Below are 22,504 nucleotides of genomic sequence, written 5' to 3'. Positions count from 1 at the left end.
ACTTGGAAGTACAATCTCCTATAGCAACTGCTCAGCCAATAGGAGAGCTGTATGGAACTGGGCGGTGACAAACGTGTTGGGGTTCGCTCGATTTTAAAGCGGGTTATCCCGTAGACATGAATAGTAGACGCCCTAATTGGGCACTGGAACAGCTTCACCGCCATATTGGATGGGTCTCATCCACTCCAAAGTCAATGCAGAGCAGTGACTGTAAGAAGAGATGCAGAGTGAATAACTACTCCCGTTTCTGTGCGTGTTTTAGTTGGTAAACACCTTCCTCAGTAGAAATGAATGCACCAGGGGCAAATGGAGACCCATCCAAAATGGCGGCCGGCCACTACATAGACAGCGCCAGTCCACGAGGCGCCGCATACACATGTCTGTGGGTTATCCTGTGTGGCTTCAACAGTTAGCTACATCTGGTCTTCAGCTTTCTGCTCCACGTTGCGATCATCATGTGGATGTTGCCAGTGTCGTGGTGTTCACGCTGATGATTCATGACTAATGAATTCATTAGGCCTGACAGACTTTTTACCCACATACTGACTCGTTAGCTTAGTTAACCCTAACCCTACATGACAGCAACAGCCTGCTGACCTGAAGCAGGTAATTTCTTCTATGTTGACTGTTTCAGTTTTGTTTTTGTCTAAAAGCAATAATAAAAACAATCGATTTATGCCACACACTCTAAATGTAACATAAAATATGATCATCTCTCACCCCCCCCACATGTCTCTCACCCCTCCCTTCACATGTCTCTCACCCCTTCACACATCTCTCACCCCTCCCTTCACACTTCACACATCTCTCAATCCCCCTTCACATGTCTCTCACCCCTCCCTTCACACGTCTCTCACCCCTCCGTCACACTTCACACATCTCTCATCCCCCTTTCACATGTCTTTCACCCCTCCCTTCACATGTCTCTCACCCCTTCACACATCTCTCACCCCTCCCTTCACACTTCACACATCTCTCAATCCCCCCTTCACATGTCTCTCACCCCTCCCTTCACATGTCTCTCACCCCTCCCTTCACATGTCTCTCACCCCTCCCTTCACACGTCTCTCACCCCTCCCTTCACACGTCTCTAACCCCTCCGTCACATTTCACACATCTATCACCCCTCCCTTCACACATCTCTCACCCCCTTCACATGTCTCTCACCCCTCCCTTCACATGTCTCTCACCCCCCCTTCAGACATCTCTCACCCCTCCCTTCACACTTCACACGTCTCTCACCCCCCCCTTCACACGTCTCTCACCCCTCCCTTCACACTTCACATGTCTCTCACCCCTCTCTTCACATGTCTCTCACCCCCTTCACACGTCTCTCACCCCTCCCTTCACACATCTCTCACCCCCCTTCACACATCTCTCACCCCTCCCTTCACACTTCACACGTCTCGAATGGAATGAGAATGTGAATGTGCATGCATCTGTGGTATGTGTTTTAATTAATTTTTATTTATTGTTTTTATGCACCATAGGTGATGGCACCACTTTTTAATTTTGTTGTACGACATTAAAGGCATTCTATTCTGTTCTAATGGAAAACATTCTATTCTAATGGAAAACATGATGCGCGGCCCAGCTGGCCAGTGGAGCTAGTTTCTGGGTTGGAATTGGATTAGCATCACCATCTGGATCACCAGGAGAGGATGCACAGCTTTTAAATACACCAGCTGGAATGGCTCGCTAGTGTCTGGGTCGGATCCAGCTCAAAGAAGCCCGCATGAGCTCCAGAACCAGATCACAGGCGTCTCTCTCCCTCTCTCTAAGCTAAACTAGGTTAGGTGAGCGGATATTAACGAGTATGAGACCGCTGACATACGCTCATTAGTATTAATATTATATTAACTGAGCAATACTACTTTAACTGTCTGGTACATTATATTAATCTGTACTAAATTGTGATGTTAGCACATGAGTTGACTCACCTGCTGCTCCCCTGTTTCTCCCTCTGGTTGGTCTCTGCTCTCTGGGGCGGGCAGCAAACCCAGAAATTTTTGGTTCTGGTCCATCAGAAGTACAATTATAAACATTTAAAGTTTCCTCTGTGTCAGAGCCGCAGTAGAGTCCAAATAAATCATGGTGAAAAGGCTCGCTGAAACAAATGTTCAATTTTTTTAAACAAGACAAGCATGTAATCTACCTAAACAACCAGGTTCATCAGGGTTAATGGATAGATATAACTGAGCATCGTCAGCATAACAGTGAAAGTTTATCCCATGCTGTCTAATGATTTTACCAATTGGGAGCATATATATAGTAAAAGAATAGGTCCCAGCACTGAACCCTGTGGTACTCCACAAGTAACCCTGGAGTATGAAGAAGATTTGTCATGTACATTTACAAAATGAAATCTGTCAGACAGGTAGGATTTAAACGAGCCTAACGCTGCTCCTTTGATCCCTACAACATGTTCAAGTCTTTCTACAAGAACATTGTGATCTACTGTGTCAAAGGCAGCACTGAGATCTAACAAGACTAGAACAGACACAAGATTCTTATCTGAGGCCATGAGAATATCATTTGTAACTCTCACTAACGCAGTTTCAGTGCTGTGATACTCTCTAAAACCAGACTGAAATTCCTCAAACAGATCATTAGTGTTTAAATGCTCACATACTTGGATGGCCACTATTTTCTCCAGGACTTTGGATAAAAGTGGAAGGTTAGATATTGGTCTATAATTCATTGGGTCATCTGGATCCAGAGAAGGCTTCTTAAGTTAAGGTTTGATTACAGCAACCTTAAAATACTGTTTATGGAAAAATAGTTTCAACGGGATTTTTTCTACATTATAATTGCAGAGTAAAAGGAACTTGAGACCTCCAAGTTTTGAAAAGATTAATTTTGGCATGCAGTTCCAGACTGATGATGAATTGTTAATGAATTGTTTGAGCCAGTTAACTTTGAAAGTGTTATTTAACAGAGGTGTGACCAAGTCACTGCTTTGCAAGTCACTAGTCTTTCCAATCAAGTCTCGAGTCAAGTCAAAGACAACCAAGTCCAAGTTGAGTACTGTAGCGACATGAATGGCCTCATTTGTGACCCAAAGGTCACACTTCCCCAGATGGGTTAAAATGTACTTTGTCCACAGATTATCCATCAGAGGAGACGTAGAGTCTGCTAAAACCATCTTTAATCTGACTGCCGTTTATCTGTCTGCTGTTCCAGCCCAAGATGAAGGACACTTCAAGATATAAAATAATAATTTTTAATAAACTCTTTTCACTGTTTATTACAAGGTTCAGAAATAATCATCATAAATAATCTTCATGGTTCATTATAAATGTATTTAATTACTGAAATGACTTATTCTTCTTTGGTTAACAATAATTATTATTTATGATAATCAGTAATGTTTGATCAGTAACCAGAAGGTCATGTACACTTATATACACCATGCAGGGGAATGAATCAGGGTAAAGGTAGCCACCTCACATGTCTTTGCTCCATAACCAAAGCTTTCTATCTCTGAGAGGGCGAGTCCTGAGTTTTAATAAAACCAAAAACTCCTCAGTTGAAGTTCAGTTCTGAACCAACCAAAGACTCTCCGTGGCACGAGAGTCCCAGAGGACAAGGGTCGGCCGCCCGAAGCCTCACTAAGCTGTCTGTCACGCCGAAAGAATCGCTCCGAATAAACGCCACCTGCACCAGCTGACACAAAACTCCTACAGACTTAAGCCAGACGCAAGCTCAACACCTGTGTACCCTGCAATAACTCTTGGACCAGAGAGTCGTACCACTCGGGTCTCCCTACCGGACCGAGTGCCCAGAGGCTGACAACATCCTCCCTTTGACCTTCGGATCCACACAGAGGGTTGTCTAACTGGGTGAGGTAGAACACAGATTGCGTCCGATGCTGTTCTCTCTAAGAACGCATTCAACACACGCATTCCATTTTAGTTTTCACCCAGACACAGGTTGCTTTTAATACCAAGTTTTAATATCAAAGCTGTTATAAATTGTCATTTTTAAATTGTCATTCTCAAATTGTCATCTTTAAATTGTTAGTAATAAGTTCTTAACTTTTTAAACCTGACTCTTCTTTGAAATGAAATACAGAATGGTGTATATTTGGTTATTGAATAAGCAAAGATTCCATTAAGTCTTCTGTTTAATAAATAAACTTTTACTATTAATTAAAATTCTTATATTAAATGTTAATCTTTGGATTAAATATAGACCAAGCAGATTGGTGTATGAACTTCTATTGATTGTATAAATATCCTGGATAATTTAAACATGATATCAGCTTCATTTGCTAATTTGTTGATCTTTCTCAGAATCTAACAAAGCTGATAGCAAACAGCGTTAAATCCTAGTACCGTAAATCCTCTAATACAGGCCCGGGCCTGTATTTGACTCAAGCTCATCAAGCTCCAGGCCTTTATTGGAAGGAGGACCAGAATTAGAGGCAGGCCTCTATTTCTATTTGAGCAAAATGAACTAATGGTTCGCTGAAGTTTTTGACAATTAAAATTGCGCCCACATTTTCCAAGTTAAACACATTTCTTTTAACAACGGTAGTTTCTGCTTCAGCCCTCTCCCCCTCCCCCTGCTCAGCGGCCGCATACTCACGGAGCCTCTCGGAGTTCCTGCTGCTCTAAACATTAAAATAATTATTTCATTTTCTGTTCCTCACTTCTGATTACCTTCAATGGTGTCTGTTTGTTGCAACCACCAGGTACAAAAACTAACTTGTTTTTATTTGACTATTTTTCTGTCCTGTCTGTTTATTATCTTCCTGCATCTCCTCTCAATCCTAAAGAGAAACTGCTACCTGGGTTCATATATATTCACCTAATGAGTTACCTTTGAACTGCAGTTCTAAAAGATCTACCGACCGCAAAAACAGCGGAGTGCGCGCTGCTTGCCGGCCGCATCAGTGATCGGTGCATCACGGAGGACAAAACAGGTGATGCGCCCCGCTCCACAGCAGCGAAACGCATCAGGCGCAAATAACAGAATAAAAGACAGAAAACATTAAAGGAAATGAGCCGACATGAAATATTGCGTATTAAGTTAGTTTTTGATGTGGCGACACCTGATTTGATAATGTTACTGTGGCCGTGCTCAGGACGCAGATGTCTGGAGCGCGTCAACAATCAGAGCTTTGCATGCGCAAGCTGGTTAAGGTTAGGATGGGGGTGAGGGGAAGGTTAAATTGCAAGAGGGAAAAAGTCACAATTTGGTTAAATGTCCGTTTTACGGCAGGTGTCAGTACCAACGCTCTGGCACAGCGCGTTGCCCCCCGACACGCAGGAGCTTGTCACCTGCTGACAGCAGGCTGCTGTCTTTTCCGTGGACTGCATCTTGCCGGTCATTATCACGTGACAGCGATTAGTCGATGACAGGCATAAAAAGTCACTATAGTGAAGTCGACTAGTGACTAGTTCATACAACCCCTACTGCTGCTCCCCAGAGTGTTCTGCAGCATAATCAGCACGTTCTCTTTGAACTTGATATCAAATTTTCACCTCCTCTTCGTCTCCGCACCTGCCAAATCGCGGTCTGTCACTGGCAAATCAAAAGTGAGACGGATGACACAACCGCTTCCCTGTGGTACTTGCTTGTTACCACATTCCACCCGGCCACAATACAATACCGGCCATTATTCACCTCCGCCGACTCCGACACCGGCCAAAATATGATACCCGGCCGTTAATTGAATACAGGCCAATATTAGAGGATTTACGGTATGTAGATTGTCAACGCTACAGTCCAAAGTCAATGATGTGGAAGTCCAAGTCAAATCCAAGTCCTCAACTTTGAATTTTCAAGTCATAATCAAGTTATCTGTCCAACTTCAATTTAATGGCATAGATAATAAATCAATTCCAGAAATTATTTTATCAAGTCAAGTCAGAAGTCATTAAAATAATGACTTAGTCGGACTCGAGTCCAAGTCATGTGACTCAAGTCCACACCTCTGTTATTTAAAGTGTAGTAACCTGAAGGGGTTACGAAAATTAAAAAGATGCACACCACTACAGTTGACATTTAACTCTTTAACCTTGGAATAGACACAGGATTACATCCAAGCCGGCAGACTCTTACTTCTTTGGTTCTCAGTTCCGGACTGGGGCACTGCAACACCCTGCCGGAGGAAACAGCACATGGGAAACAAAGGTTCCGGGCTGATTGCCACCTCATATTAAAACATTCTCAACTCCTACTTCATCACATAAAGTTTGAAAGTCTAAGAAATCAAGACCACCATTATCATAAGAGTTCATTATAACAGATTTTTTTATATAGTGTTTTTTTCCCACCAGATGAAGTAGCATTTTATCAATATAGCATAGTGTTTGGAAACATTGAGTGATAGAGCAGCACATGTAAGACGAGAGATTCCCTCTGCTTTGGTCAATAGAATTCTGCCTTTTAGCGATAAATCTCTTCGTAGCCATTGGTTTAGTTTTTTCTGAGTTGTATTTATAATGGGGTCAAAGTTTAGTCGCCCTCTATTTGTTTATTCATTTGAGATAATAATTCCTAAGTAATAGTGCGTAACCCTGGTATATTATAAATAAAGGGAATGTCGCAGTGTTTGAGAGCTAATAGTTTATGTTTAAAGAAAGCCTGGAGGCAGCAGAGAAGCTGTTTATCAAATCAACAACTAAAGGTTGATGGCTGTCTTTAGGAATAGGTTTGTGTCATCAGCCTGTTGGCTGGGAGCGCGCGTGCTGGGACTGGGCCTGCGATCTGCCCCCCCCCCCCCCCCCCTCCCCAAGCTTCCGTTTCCCGCGGAAGCCCCTCCCTGACTGTTAGCGGCTAGTTCCACACCCGTAAGACAGCAGGAGAAACCGGTAAACGAAGAGGGAAAACACCGTAAAAAGAAGGAAATTATGTCAGTGGGGGAGCTCAGAGTACTCCGGTGACCGAACAACGACTCTCCCAAGGGAAATAACCGTTTCCAGATTGGTAAATCCAGCAGAAAACTGCTAAAGCAAAACAACTTCGAACCAACTCTCGGTCCTCGTCCTGCCTTCTCCGGTTGTACCGGAATGACCGGAAGGCAGCAGCCTTTCCCCGTGAATTGGCTGTTGTCTTCTCCGGTAGAACCGGACAGTCCGAAGGCAGTAGCGGGTTCTGGCACTGCATGCAGTTTTCTGAGTTCAGTTGTAGCTAGCTATTAGCATGCTAGGCTCGGTTTCCATAAGTTTTGAATGAGGCTGAGGCTAGCATTAGCTCACACTCTCACACCCTTCCTAAGGAATTCCAGTTCATAAGTCTCCGAGCGGCTCACTAACACCGAGTGGGACTCGCCTTCCGTCTCTTCTGGTCCAGAGCTCCTGGGACAAGGTTTTGTTGAGTTCCTACGGTTTAGAGTGAGTGTGTGTTAGGAGGATTCAGGAGTAAATAAACCAGAATCAGCTGTCGGGCACTTAGTTGATGTTGCATGTGGATTGTCTCTGATTAAAATTCATTCACAGATTCTGTCAAATATTTCAGCTGAAAGTTTTACCGCAATGGACCACGCACCGAGCCTCATCCTGTGGTCTAATAATGAAGCTGTGATCTTTTTCCACAGAAACCATGAAATCATACTGCTGCCAGATTCACAGTTAGAGACGGACTCTAGATCCACTATGGGCTTTGGGCGGGACCTCACCAACTCCTATGAGGGTCTACTGAAGCTGCAGGACTGGGAATTGAAGGTATGTCCCAGTCAGCTGTGGGTAACTGTTTAGGAGACCATGTAATCTGGAGCATGTGCAGTAAATGGTCTGTATGTGTATGGCACCTTCTTAGGGTTCTACAACCCCTCAAGGCACTTCACAACACAATAGGGTTGTCACGGTGTGAAAATTTAACCTCACGGTTATTGTGACTAAAATTACCACGGTTTTCGGTATTATTGCAGTGTTTTTTTAAACGTGTTACATTTTCAGACAACTAAATAAACCCTGTATATCAGGAAAATTTTGTCCTCAGTTTGTGTCTAAATTTAGCCTAAAATGTGTTATTTTGTAATTATGTTGTTTATTTGTTTACATTTTTCCCCTTTAGTCTTTAAAATAGCAATATTTGCCCTTAACTTCTTAATTTTTGTCGGTTTGATGTCATCATTTTAAAAATATTAGACCAGATGATACTCAGTACTCAAGTAGCCTTCTAATTAGATACTTTTTACCCTTACTTGAGTAAAAACCCTATATCAGGAAAATATTGTCCTCGGTTTGTGTTCCAGTGAGCTTTGCAGATGTGGGAAAATGTCATCAGGCAGTAATCATTGTTCAATTCATAATTATTCTCGGAGAGAGACCAACTCTTATCTGCCCCTGGGAGCCCCGTAATGCATAGCGTCATTTCAATATGGCGGTGTCCACGACACGGTTTATTTGCAGGTAGCGGCGCTGCGGCTGCTTTATATAGCGACTCGTTGCATTCTCCCTCAACCCAAATCCTCGGATCACGCATTTTAGCTAAAACGCTAACGTTAACTTGCCTTGCGTTGACTGTAGAGTTGTGGGTGATGGTCACGCAGATGTGTCATGAGATTTGAAGCGTTGCTGCCTTTCACAGACACTTTTCCTGCACGTGCTGCAAACAGGATCGCCGTCTTCTATCAACTGTCCCTCGGCATTCTTCAAATATCCAAAAGATGCCCGTACTTCCCACTTTGTCTTCTTTGAGGGATAAAAAATGTCCTGAGCGCTGCCGTCTCCTCCTTTGGCCATTATTTCAGCTTTAGCTTCAAGAAAGTTTTGGTTGTAAACAACAAAGTGCGCATGTGCCGCCGGCAACTTCAGCAGATGATACGGTGGCTGTTAAGGGTCACCGCGCCTACACCGCAGCCACGGCAATCCACCGAGATAATATATCTTTTTTAAAAACAAGACTGTTATTATTTTTGTCAACTTTTTTACCGGGGTTTACCGCCACACCGGTTCCCGTGACAACCCTACAACACAATCAGTCATTCACCCATTCACACACTCTCACACCCTGGTGGTGGTGAGCTACGTTGTAGCCACAGCTGCCCCAGTGAGAGCGAAATCATTTCTGCTGTTTCTGAATTACAAAGTAAATACCCATGTGATGGCTTAGATATGTATATCGTTAAAGAAACCGTTCAATTTATTATTAGTCCATTAAAATATTTAATTTAGTTATCCTTCAATACAGGTTTGGTTCCAGATAAAACGAAAGTGACAAAAATTATTCCTGTCTTTAAATCTGGGGAAAAGCGTTGCCCCACAAATTATACGCCTATAGCCTCGCATTCTCAATTTTCAAACATTTTGGAGAAGCTTTTTGTTAAAAAACTTGATCATGTTTTAGAAAAACATTCTTTAATACATGATAACCAGTATGGGTTTCAAAGTACCCGCTCAATAGCTGTGGCATTGATAAAAATCACGGAGGACATTACAAGTGAATTGGAGAATAGGAATTATACAGTTGGAATTTTTATAGATCTTAAAAGGGTTTTGGACACTAATCATGGTATTTGAAATAGAAATTACAGATGTATGGAATTAGAGGAGCAGGTTTTATTTGGCGTATCAGTTACTTGGAGAATAGACAACAATATGTAGAATATATGGGTTGTAAATCTACGCTGGAGACAGTAAAATGTGGAGTTCCTCAAGGCTCCGTGTTAGGGCCTAAACTTTTTATTTTATATATTAAATGACCTCTGTGATCAATCTAAGATTTTACCTTTTGTTCTTTTTGCAGACGATAAAATTTTTTTTGTTTCAGGGAAGGACTTGAACATGTTGATGAAAAGTGTTGAACAAAAAATGGTTCTACTTCAGAATTGGTTTATTACAAATAAATTGTCATTAATTTTAAGTAAAACAAAATTTATCGAAAATATCTTGAACATGTAAACATGTCTGATTTTAAATGGAACCAGCACTGAGAGAGTGACAGAACCTAGGTTTTTGGGAGTAATCATTGATGATCATTTTAAGTGGAAGTCACATACAGCGTATGTCAGAAATAAATGTGTAAAAACGGTATTGTTCTGAGTAAAGTACGGTCAATGTTAAAATACAAAGCCATGAGAATTTTATACTGCTCTTTTATTTAGCCATATTTGATGTATGGTTAGAGGTATGGGGAAATGCTTCAATGCCTTTGTTTATTTTACAAAAGAGCTATAAGAATAATTAATGGAGCTGCTCCAAGAGAACATACCTTAGGACTGGTTCTGAGGTCTGGTCTGTTGAAGGACTTGGTTTCATTACAAACTTTATTAGTTGTTTATAGAGCAAAACACGATCTGTTCCCACATGGACTTCAAAGCCTTTTTAACACAAATAGTGAGACAAGCAGGAGGAAAAATGATTTAACAACTCTACGCTGGAACTACCCTCAAACACGAATCTCAGTTACTGGTGTGAAACAGACGAACTCATTAGAAAATAATTTAAAATGTTGTTCAAACATTTTTGAATTTAAGTATCAGTATAAGCAGAAGGTACTCAAGTTGTATAAAATAAATGTGAAAATTGTTAACAACTATTCTCACATGGAAAGGAAAAATTTACAAGTGATACTAACATTGGAGGAGCTGGCCCAAGTGGCTGGGGAGAGGGAAGTCTGGGCTTCTCGACTTAGGCTACTGCCCCCGCGACCCGACTCCGGATAAGCGTAGGAAAATGGATGGATGGATGGATGGACTAACATCGGTAACGCTGTTGAAGTTTGAAGAGTAATTGTGTTGTATTCGGGCGTTGGTCAGGCTGTTAAGGTTGTAGCGGAACTGATGTAGGGAGGGGTGGGAGATCATAAGATTTTTTCTTCATCTCACTCCTGTTCTATTGTCATGGAAAGTATTATGTAAAATAGTTGTAGCATTTTTTTAACATTGCCATGAAAATAGAATAAATGTTCTAATAAAAAAAATCAATTCAAGTTTATTTCTAAAGCGCCAAGTCACGACGAGTCGTCTCAAGGACCTTCACACAGTAAACATTCCAACACAGGTCAGGTCATTAAGCCAATCAGTAACAAGTTTCCTATATAAGGAACCCAGCAGGTCGCATCGAGCCACTGACTAGTGTCAGAGTCTTTACAGCGATCCTCATACTAAGCAAGCATGCAGCGACAGTGGAGAGGAAAAGTCCCATTTAACAGGAAGAAACCTCCAGAGAATCCTGGCTCAGTATAAGCAGCCATCCACCATGACTCCCTGGGGATGGAAAAGACAGAGCACACACAAAAATTATATTTTTATCCACTTTACTTGTGTCTGTTTAACATCAGCATGTGAGTTTAACACTTGTGTGTGTTAGCACCCCTCAATAGGGTGGGGGATGGGGGGATCTGTCCCCCCCAGATTCAGATCGACCCCGATTCGTCCCCCCAACTAAGGCCAGAAAGAAAACAAAATCGGAGGTTTAGCGCTTGAAGCTCCTTTTTCCATTACATTGAATGCAGCATGACGTAAACAAACCCCAACTCCAGAGGCGCCAAAGTGGTTGCTGCGAGGATGCAGGATGAAGCGAAAAATGCAAGGAACGATCACTGCGTATTTAAAAAAGACCAACAGTGTAAGCAGGCGGGACCGATCTGTCTGTTTATGCATGTTGGTTATAGATTCTGTACATTGTTGTCAGTGTTGGGACTTACTCGTTAAGAGCGCCGAAGCCTCATTGCTGACTTTAACAAGTCTCATCTACAAATATGATCCCTCATGAAGTTACTACTTTACACCAGAAGATAGTGGAGATGTGGAACCTTCAGGCTGAGCAAAGTTTGAGTGTTTTTAGAGTTTGAAAAACGCCTCCCGCCGAGAGGCACCCAGTCGGGGAGAGGAGGAGATGCGCGCAGCATGAAGAGCACAAATATTAGATAAAACGTATAATTGCCGGCAGGTCTGGTCTTTGTTGACTGATCACTTTGTCTGGTCATGACTGACTCCGATTATGAAGCAGAATATTGACTCTGATGAAGAAATTCACTCATCCAGCCGGGACGATTGGCACTGGTGCAGCATCAGACAGCTGCTGCAGCACGAGATGTGTGGAGTTTACAAGCTCCAAACAATGGGTTTGATGTTGGTTTAACCTTCTCTGGGACGTGATGGATGTAGAAACTATGGTAAAACACTGCAAACGTGACAGACGTAGCGACAATGTAAACAAAAAAAAGCCGTAAAAAGAGGCAGATGCCGATGCGTTAAGTATGGAAGTCAAGTGTGCCACATAATCATAAAAAAAGTAAAATAAAAATTTTAAAAGAGATTTATATATTTATTTATAAATTAAAACTTTCCAAATATAATGAAAATTTATACATCGTAAAAATAAGAAGGAACATCTGCTGGTCAGGCTGAAAAGTTTGGGAACTACTGCTCCAAGTGATAAGTGAATTTCATTTTTTAAATATATTTTATGTGCAGTTTTTAGGGTTTTTATGTTTTCTGTAAAGATCGGTATGCTGAAAATCATTTAATGTTTTGCATAAAGCATGAGGTTTTGGTTAGTAATTGATTGGGAGAATAACAAATGACTGAATTAAATAGTGGGGCGGCTCTGTCAGTGCGCCCCAGGGCAGCTGTGGCTACATCGTAGCTCATCCCCATCAGTGTGTGAATGGATGAATGACACACTGTAGTGTAAAGTGCTTTGGAGTCCTTACTCTGAGAGGCGCTATACAAGTGCGGATCATTTATCATTTATAGTGTTGATCAGGCAGAGCTTTGTTGCCAGCATTCCACTGCATAATGGCTTCAAACACGTATATAAAAGTGTTAGTTTTTACGTAAACCGTTGGATGAAATTACACAAACTGACTGAGCTCTAGTTAAGGTGCTTGCAATAGTTTTTGTATGTGTACGCGCGTGTGTGTCTGTGTGTCTGTGTGTGTGCATGTGTTTGGGGGAGGGTACATTGGAACTTTGCCCCCCCCCCCCCCCCAGTTTGAAAATCCTATCTGCGCCCCTGGTTAGTACTGTGAATATTATCCATACTTTTAATAAATAAAGAAGTAGAGAGAGTGAGAGGGAGAAAGAAAACAATCATGATTATTGTTTCCATATCGCCCAGCCCTACATGGAAGCTTCAATCTTCTATGATCTCACTTTGCAGTACTTTTTGTGTTTGCAGCTTCTGGAGATGGTGAAGCGCTTCATGACACTGCGGGTGAAGAGTGATAAAGAGTATGCTGCCCTGCTCCTCAGCATGACTCAGCAAACGGAGAAACAGGAACCCGTTGACTTTGTGAGCACGGTCAGCAAGGTAAGCGACTCACCTTTGCAGGAGAGGGCCTTTCATGTAACTGAGACAAAAGCTGCGTTCCTGTTGTCCTCAAAACTCGGAATTTCTGAGCAGGAAATGACATAAGGGACTCGTTTTGCATTCCAGCTTCCAACTCGGAAAAGGTGCACACTGCCAGTGTTGTTGAGTACTGAAAGAACCAAAAGAACTTAGCAAGTATTCCCTGCACCTAGATAATGGTGACAAGCACGCCCATCGACAGTCACCACATACAACCAGAGAACATCACAAATCAAACGTAGAAATGTAAACGCCAGGAAAAGTAAAAACCATAAACCGGTCCATTTTTGCAGCAATGTTTCATCTTTCAACAACGTAACTATTGATAACGATAAACAACTACACTGAGCTATTAAAGAAAAAAAAACATATAAATTTAGTTTAGTTTTTTAGTTTATTTCAAACAAAGAAAACATACATAATATATAAATATATATTTTTTTAAATACCACAAACAGAAAAAATACATATCATCATCCCTTCTCTGTTTGAAAATGAGCAAACACTTAGGATGACAACTACTTCCTGGTAGCACTGGGTGCAGCCATCTTTAAATTGGGTATCTTGGGGTCTTCTGAAACCTACGAACTTGCAGCCCAAACTTCCACATTCAGTTAGGCTAACTTGTCTTGGACAAAACGAGTTCAAAGAACAACAGGAATGCACCATGAAGCCTAGTTTATTCTTCTCCATCAGCTAGTTTGTGCTCACACACATACTGATGAGCGGAGACAGTTTCCTTTTATACTTCTCTAGTGATGTGTCGGTGTTGTGAAGCAGTTTTCCACTAGGGCAGCAGAGGGTGTAGCGATTTTTGGGGTATCCTGCCATCCATGCAGCCACGTCTCTGTGTGGTTATTAGGTTTCCTAAAGCCTGATTCATGCTTCTCCGTCAGCTCCGCAAGGGACAGACACGCACGGATTGACGGAAGCGTTTTGCTCTCATACTTCTCCGTCTCCTGGAGAGTGTTGCAAAGCAATTGCCCGGCAGGACCACAGAGGGCGTAGCGCTGTTCTGTGGTATCCTGTCATGTATCGGTCCAAGATCGTGTGTTTATATTGTGTTTTTTGTGTATATAAGAGACTTTTTAACACGGACATATTTGTCTCTCATTCTCCCACCTCTTCATGCGCTCCCCACCTCTAAACCCACGTTTCCTGTCATTTCCGTCCACAAATAAAACGCTTGCTGCGCATCTTTTCACTCCTCCAGTCACGGGAGAATTAAACGTTCATATTTTTAGAGTTTTTTCGTGAGGTATTCTTCAAGCTTCTCTGTGTCTGCCGCTAGTTATCCTCGGCTCTCTTTGCAATGGCGGCGCTGTAAACAACAGCGGCGTCCTGACCAATCACAAGATTGCGTAATCCGTCTCGTTTGACGGATGTTTAGAAAAGTGGGCTCGACTCCGTACGTACTTGCGTGCCTGCCGGAGCCCTACGCAGGGACGGATAATGGCGTTGCGTGTCTCCGCACTGACCCCGACTTTCCACAGGAGCCGTCAGCAGCACGTTACTGCAGCAGCACGTCGTAGCTGCTGATAGGAACCGCTGTGGTCAACAGAACCTTTTCCACTGGAGCCGTCAGCAGCGCGAGTCGGCCGCGTCTCAGGAGCAGCATGTCGCGGCCTTTACGCGCCGGTTCTATTTTCTATGCGCGACGCCTCTGAAACGGGTCAAGTTCGACATTTTTGGGGAAGGAAAGACAGGAAATCGGACGCGGAAATGGAGAGAAGCTTCCGAGATTTTCAGAATAAAGAACGTACTGCCTTCCGGTTGCTTTACTTTTAAAGAAAGTTACTAACTGTGCGGCCCCGTGAGAAGTTATCACCTAGCTAGCGGTCTCCTTTGTTTTTCAGGTCCGTATTGGCGATTATAAAACGGACAGAACATAAAACACAAACCTTTTGGAGCCACGTTGTAGTTTTCTCCTGCTTGTTGTTGTGTTTACTGACGAAGTCACTCGTGTGACTTTGTCCTCGGTCGGTGACAGCTGCTCCCCTGCTGCTTTGCGTCTCGTGGTAAGGACCAAGCAGCAGTTTACGCGAGCAAGACGTGCTGCTGCAGTAACGTGCTGCTGACGGCTCCCGTGGAAAGCCGGGGTGACGCAGACGGAGAAGCATAAATCAGGCTTAAGTCTCCGGTTGGCTCATGGGTCCCTGATCGTTGCTAAAAGAGCTGTTTTCTACGCCGCTTTTCTTACGCTGTGAGTCGCACATGTTGTTCTTCAGTTTAAATGAAAAGTAATGTTTTTCAACCACGCCTGTCTACTACTTGTAAAAGTTCATAATTAGCATTTCTACAAATGAGACGTCGACACGTCATACATATGACATCACCACAGAACCTCCTCTCCTCTAGCGTAGCTGCTACTTTCCACATGGCTAGATTTATGGTGGTTCTTCCCTTCTGAAGGAAGGCTTTGAAGTTTGCTGAACTTACAGCCGTTTTACCTCCGCTCTTCTCCGTGTCTGGTTTGATGACGTCAATTTGGTGAGGCACATTTGTAGTCCTGAACGTATTTTCACACAAACCTAAAACAAGTTTTGCTCCTGTTAGAAAATAAGCATCAGAATGTGTTCTAAAATTTCATGGAGATCATGTGGCACATAGCAAATGAGATTTGACAATAGCTTTTATAGCCCCATTGACTTGCATTAATTTTTTATTCTTCTCGTGATTCATGGAGTGGTTTTACAGTTTAGCAATCTAGATTAGGAAAACTAAGAATAATATGTTCAAAAGATCTAGGGCTGCACGATATTAGGAAAACCTGCGATATTCGATAACAGTGCTTAATATTGCGATATCGATATTACTCGCGATAAATGAACAAATACTAAAGTATGCAGTGCTGATGTCGTCTGGCGTGTGACGTCTGCTCTGGGTTCAAAGCAAACAAAAACGAATGCATGAATTCCATTACAACTGTCCTCACGTTACACAACATAACATTTTTATTGCAAAAATATGCAGCTGCACCTGCTACTGTATTAGCAGCAAAACAACAGACTGCATGCATGCAGTTTCTCAGTGACTTCAAAACATCACCTCCACCATAAAACTTTTTCTGATGCTCCAAATACAGAAAAAAAACATCCCTTACCGGGGTTTTTTGAATAAATAAAAAATATCTGAAAGTAAGTTTGAATGTTAAATAATAGTTATCATCACTTAAATGCAACAGCAAATTCTCTCATTGCTACTGAGCATTTTCTCCACTTATGTGGTTATGATATAAGGCTGTTGCTGTAATTGGGAAGTGAACTGTGCTGGGCCAAACTAGGAGAATATTAAGATTTTCTGAGGGAAAGAGAAAAACAATTGTCTACCTTTCAGAAGAGGAACTGGCAAAAAACTACATGGAAAATATGTGAAAACGTTTGTTTTTAACCCCAAATTGAACAAGTTTACCTAGATCTTAAAAAGCAGCTCAGATGATGAAACTGCAACTATGATTCTGATAACAAGCTAACAAATTGAACTAGCTCCTCTTAAGACAACCGCCTAGCAGAGCTTCTGACTGACAGTTTATGTGCAGCAGCAAATCAACTATCCTGAGTAACAAGGTTATAAAAGCTCATAAATGAAAAATCACTTTGATGTGTGGGGGAACTTTTCCAGGCCCTCTTTAGCAGGGTGGGACTGGGAGGAGAGTGCTGTAGCCTTTTAGCTGGAAGCTAACTGGAGCCTGGGGCTAACATCACCACCCGGTGGAACACTAGCGACATGAAGGTGGGTTGGTTCACCGGCACTTGTCGGAGTCAGCCCGGTTATTATCAGCTGCTTAATGACACCGAGCGGACTCACGTTCACGTTTGAAAGCAGCGCTGATTCCAGAAACCTCAGCACAAAGTGCTTTCGTTGCTCTGAGCCAGCATGACGAACAAGGAAACGGTGCCGCTAACTCAGTTCGGGTGTTACTTTCCATCCTAAGGGTCTACGTAGGGGGCGGGCGTATTAGGTGAACGGACCCATCTGATTGGCCGCATATCAGAGGGGCTACATTTGATTGGTCAAATAATACTTCCGCGTAAAAAACAGAGCTGGTTTACAAAAAGTTGATGTATGACACGGATGGAAATGTTGAACCAAACATTTATCGCCATTTTTGACGTGCTTTGCGATGGGCCTATCGCATGTCCTGTTATCCCGATGATGATAATTTTTCGATATATTGTGCAGCCCTAAAAAGAACTGTAACTATTAATTGGTAAGGGATTGATTAATAGATCTGAATGAAAAGTGGTTGCTACTCCTCCTCCTTGCCCTGTACTTGGAGCAATATGATGATTTAAATAATTAGGAGTCAACTCGTTTAAACTAACATAGTCCTCTTGCTGCAGCCAGGATTCTGTGAGAGAGAGCAAAGATATCTGATTATCACAAATCAAGTCATTAACTAACAAAGTCTTAGAAAAGGCAAAAGTGATAACCCAGTGGCTCACGGACCAAAACGTTGACATTTTGGGTCCATGGCCTGGAAACTCCCCAGATCTTATTCCCATTGAGAACTTGTGGTCAATCCTCAAGAGATGGGTGGCCAAACAACGACCCACTAAATCTGACAAACTCCAAGAAGTGATTATGAAAGAATGGGTTGCTATCAGTCAGGATTTGGCCCAGAAGTAGTCAAATTGCAGATGTCCTGAAAAAGAAGGGCCAACACTGCAAAGACTGACTCTTTGCATAAATGCCATGTAATTTTTGATAAAAGCCTTTGAAACACATGAAGTGCTTGTAATCATATGTCAGTACATCACAGAAACACCTGAAACAAAGATCTAAAAGCAGTTCAGCAGCAACCTTTGTGACATAACGAAATTATCGTTATCGACATTTCTGACTCTTATCGAGATAATAATAATAATAATCATCAAACTTATATAGCGCGTGTTTAGGACACTCAAAGACGCTTTCAAGGACTCACATTCACACACTGCCAGTGATGGTAAGCTACTTTGTAGCCACAGCCACCCTGTGGCTCTGACAGAGACGAGGCTGCCATTTGGCGCCGCCGGCCCCTCTGACCATCACCAACACAGCAAAGTTGGGTGAAGTGTCTTGTCCAAGGACACAACAGCACAATACCCCTGGTGTGAGCTGGAATCGAATCCATGACCCTCCGATCATGAGGCAGTCCGCTCTACCTCCAGAGCTACTGCTGCCCCGATAATTTTTCCCATGTCAATAAATTCGATAATAGAAAAATGAAAAGATGTGTGAAGGTTGGCAACATTCGTGTCCCTTTAAGAAGCTGTACCACCTTTAGTCACATAAAAATGCGACTCAATGTACTGGCCCCATCTAGTGGACAACCTTTGTTTCTGCATACCTGTAGTTATTGTCCATTTATTGTTATCAAGGTGAACTCAATATATGGTGATATTGATTTTAGGCCGTATCGCCCAGCCCTACATCAGGGACATGAAAAGACTGCCGCGTGCCATGTGCTCTGCTGAGAAGAAGTGCGCCATACAGGACCTGTACACCTCCATTGAGGCGTGCAGGTCAGATCACAGCTGACCCGTGTCACCCTGGACACAGTCTCTTCGACTCGCTCCCATCTGGCAAGAGACTCTGATCTATTCGGACCAGAACCTCTCGCCACAAGAACCATTTCCCCCCTCTGATTTATGAACCATAATCATAGACCCGCCCACTCCAGCTGCTTTGTTTCAGTCACATGACCCGGTGTTGTGTTTGCACCTGAACTGACCCGCTCTGACCGGAACCTACACTGACTTGTATAAAGTAGCTGCTTCTCTTAATATTGATTCCCTATATTATCATTTCATTGTGTTTATTTTTTTATTCTAATTGTGTTTATTTACTTTTTCTTGCACCAAGTATCGCAGCAATTTCCCAATTTAGTGATTTTTGTACATATAGCAATAAAATCCTTCTGATTCTGAAAATCTGTTAGAGACGTGGATGGGTTGGTGGCGGCCCACGGGCTGGGTTCATGCTTCCTACGTACAGTCACCCAGCCGGCCTGAGGTCCCGGCTGCTCGGGTTCTACTGGAGGGCCGCTACGGGGTGGTTCTGATCTAGTTAGCCCCGCGCTAGCTAGGTGGCTATGGCTATCCACGGGCTTTCAAACAGCGCGGAGACCGGCTGGGTCAGGAGAATGACTGGGATAGTTCAAACTTTTCCCCCCACTTATCTAATGCTGGGAAATATGTCAACAGACAAAATTTGAATTTTGGGTGGAATATCAACGTCAGATTGAGGTTGCACCTTTCCACTTTCTTATATTTGCAGCTGTGGCATGTCAAACTCAGCAATGAGGCATGTTGCAGTCTGGTCACTTTGGCACTTAAAGGATGGATTTTTTGAGGGGGATGGTGGTGCTGGTGACGAAGTTATAGAAAGCGACATTCTGGCCAGTCACAGGCTGGCAGCCTCCTTAGCTTTCAACAGATATTTAGAAAAGGGGCTCTTTGTGACTCTGAACCGACAGAAATAATAATGATTCTGTTTTTACAGTCATGGTCACAGGTTGTTCATCAGACAGAGGCACTGGGTCGAATCATGAGGGGCCATGCTGACGACCTGAACTCTGGCCCACTACACCGCCTTGCTACTCTTATCCGAGACAAGCAGCAGGTGAAGAAGAGCTACCAAAGTCTTCATCAGCAGCTGGAAAGTCAAAACCATAAGGTATTTTGAGTGTTACCCAGAGAGTTGCATTCTGGTACACATCTGAAGAACCTCTTCTGCCAATGCAACTTCTTTTTTATTGTTGCTAGATAACCAAAACTGAACTGGAGAAGCTGAAGTCCACGTACCGTCAGCTGTGCCGCGATGCCAACAATGCTAAAGAGAAGTACCGTGAGGCTCTGGCCAAAGGTTTGTGTTTGCCTTGCCACAGATGACTGCTTTAGTTTTGCCATGCTGACTTCCTCTCCTGTGCTATCCACTTATAGGCCGGGAGGCTGAGCGTGCTCGCGATCGTTACGACAAAGCAACAGCAAAGCTCCATAATCTTCACAATCAGTATGTGCTGACAGTGTGTGGTGCCCAAATTCAGCAGGATGAGCATCGACGGCACGCAGCGCCTGCGCTGCTTGACGCTCTGCAGAGGATGCAGGAGGACATGACGCTGGCACTGTGAGCAGAGTGTTCGCGTGGTCTCTAAAAGTCTTGAGTTAGATTAAAAGAAAATGAAGACCCTTAAGTCTGTAAAAAGTCTTAAATCGATTTAGTAAAGTATAACATTGGGTTAGTACTGACTTCAATTTAAAATACGTTCATCTCATACTTGCCAAGTTGATGCTTTTTGGTGATAATCGCCGTTTATGAAACCAAATATAATGTTGACGTGAAACAAAGCATTTTTGTATTTAGGACAGGTGAGTCTTTGGTCGGGTTTCAGTTGTTCTTCATAAGAATCAGTTTCAGAAAAAGAGGAGTGTTCATCCTCTTCACAAACCATCTTCGTTAGTGGGTCACGAGTCGTCGTTTGACCAGTCATGGAGACAGCTACGCGAAAACATGCTGTGCTAGCCGGTATCTCGGCATGCTACTGCGGTTTCTTCAACATCTCTCTGCAGTTGGAGACAAAAGTTTGTAAAATGAAACAAAATCCACTCCAAATACCAGTTTTCTTTAGCAGGTTTGTCTCCTTTCAGTTTCAGCCTCAACCGATGTTTCCCGAGGCTTGTGTTCTTTTTGATTTGGGGGTGGGGGTAGTTCAAGTGTTGGCCCAAAACAAGTTTCCCAGTAATTTTAGTAGTCTTAACATTTCACATGTATGGAAAACAGATGCATGTAAACTAATAGTTATTGTTCTTCTATGGCCAGCTGTCTGGCTTTTTGTACCACGTGGCTTTCCTTATTATTGCTACTGCCTCGCTGTCCTGGACGCGGCGTAACCCACCATCTGATCAAGTAGAAAACAAAGGAATGCAGTATTTAAAACTGTTTAACAGTTGATTAGTTATTTGCGATAAAGTCTTAATTTTATTTTTAGTAGATCGTAAAAAGTCTTGAAAAAGTCTTAAATTTAATTTGAGCAGGTTGTCCAGTAATCGTTAGTTTGCAGGTTCAATCCCAGCTCCGGACAGAGAATTCTGCTGTTGTGTCCTTGAGCAAGACACTTAACCCATCTTACCTGCTGGTGGTGGTGGTCAGAGGGACCGGTGGCGCCTGTGCTCGGCAGCCTCGCTTCTGTCAGTGCGCCCCATGGCAGCTGTGGCTACATGGTAGCTCATCACCAGGGTGTGAATGAAACATTGTAGTGTAAAGTGCTTTGGGGTCCTCTGACTCTGCAAGTGTGGGTCATCTATCATTATCATTTATACCCTGGTGTGTCACATGAGCTGGCTCTGGGTAACAAAATCAGGATCAAAAGTCCGGTGTTGCTGAACAGTGGTCAAAGAGCTGGAGGTCACTGAACTGGGTCAATCACTGAAGGTCAGAAATTTGAGGTGATAGGTCACCAAACCAGCATCACTGGACCACAGCCAAAAGCCTTGCTTCTGATGTAATCTTCTGTAAACTCAGTTGAGGTATTTCTGTGTACTCTTACAGCAAAAGTATTCTGGAGGAGTACTGTGAGATCAGCAGTCTGTTGACAGAGGAGATGGTTAAAGTCCACCAGGAGATCTCGGCGGCAGTCCAGCAAATTGATCCTCTAGCAGAGTACCAACAGTTCATTGAGGCCTACAGGTCAGTCTGGACCAACACTGGTTGCTGTGGAAACAGCCTGGTTGTCGAGGTAACTATCAGTTTGTGTTAATTCCAGGTGTCCTGAGACTCCAGAGGCGAGTGTGGAGTTTGATGCAACTCTACTGGAGGAAACAGACAATATTCCAGCCAATGAGATCCTGTGGAACACTCTGACGGCTGACAGTCTTCAGGCCATGTAAGCTCAGACTAATTTAATGGGATATTTCACCAAGTGGGAAAAGGCATTTTGTGACCAGCCCAGTCATTCTTCTAATCTGTTGTTATTCCGTTAGCTCCATCTAACAGTGGAAGTGTGTAGTTTTACCATTAATCTCTGGAAATATCTCACAATGTTGTTCCAAGTGAATAAAATCATTTCCAGTTGAAAAATACTGGCAGCTTGGTAACATTTAACTATAAAAAAGGGATCCGAAGTACAGAGTGTGGGGCTGGTGTCTTTGGGGGACGCCATGTTTCCTTCTGGCTTCTGGGTCCTGCGCCTGTCGATGACGTCGCAGATGATTGGCTGCGTGGATGCAGAGCAGGAGCAAAACAGAGACAGAGAAAGAGGAAATTCAAACCAT

At 43.0% G+C, this 22,504-nt stretch overlaps 1 protein-coding gene across 6 annotated transcripts in view; it reads left to right on the top strand.

Moving 5' to 3' along the window:
- The first annotated feature begins 6,762 nt into the window (after nt 1–6,762).
- The window catches only part of fer (fer (fps/fes related) tyrosine kinase), a 64,413-nt gene continuing 48,671 nt past the window's right edge, over nt 6,763–22,504 (top strand). For 3 of the 6 annotated variants that reach the window (XM_015943273.3, XM_015943268.3, XM_054744617.2), the window contains exons 1-8: nt 6,777–6,936; nt 7,547–7,673; nt 13,080–13,211; nt 19,737–19,910; nt 20,000–20,099; nt 20,177–20,360; nt 21,783–21,920; nt 21,997–22,116. In XM_015943273.3, coding sequence (XP_015798759.3) covers nt 7,605–7,673; nt 13,080–13,211; nt 19,737–19,910; nt 20,000–20,099; nt 20,177–20,360; nt 21,783–21,920; nt 21,997–22,116 — 917 coding nt within the window. In that variant the 5' untranslated portion in view covers nt 6,777–6,936; nt 7,547–7,604. Of the gene's footprint in view, nt 6,937–7,179; nt 7,344–7,546; nt 7,674–13,079; nt 13,212–19,736; nt 19,911–19,999; nt 20,100–20,176; nt 20,361–21,782; nt 21,921–21,996; nt 22,117–22,504 lie in introns of those variants that run through there. The other 3 variants (XM_015943271.3, XM_015943269.3, XM_015943270.3) reach the window with 3 other exon arrangements.

The sequence above is a fragment of the Nothobranchius furzeri genome, chromosome 6 (assembly GCF_043380555.1).
Source record: "Nothobranchius furzeri strain GRZ-AD chromosome 6, NfurGRZ-RIMD1, whole genome shotgun sequence".
In the NCBI taxonomy this organism is placed as follows: Eukaryota; Metazoa; Chordata; class Actinopteri; order Cyprinodontiformes; family Nothobranchiidae; genus Nothobranchius; species Nothobranchius furzeri.
This window is presented reverse-complemented; position numbering and strand designations above follow the sequence as displayed.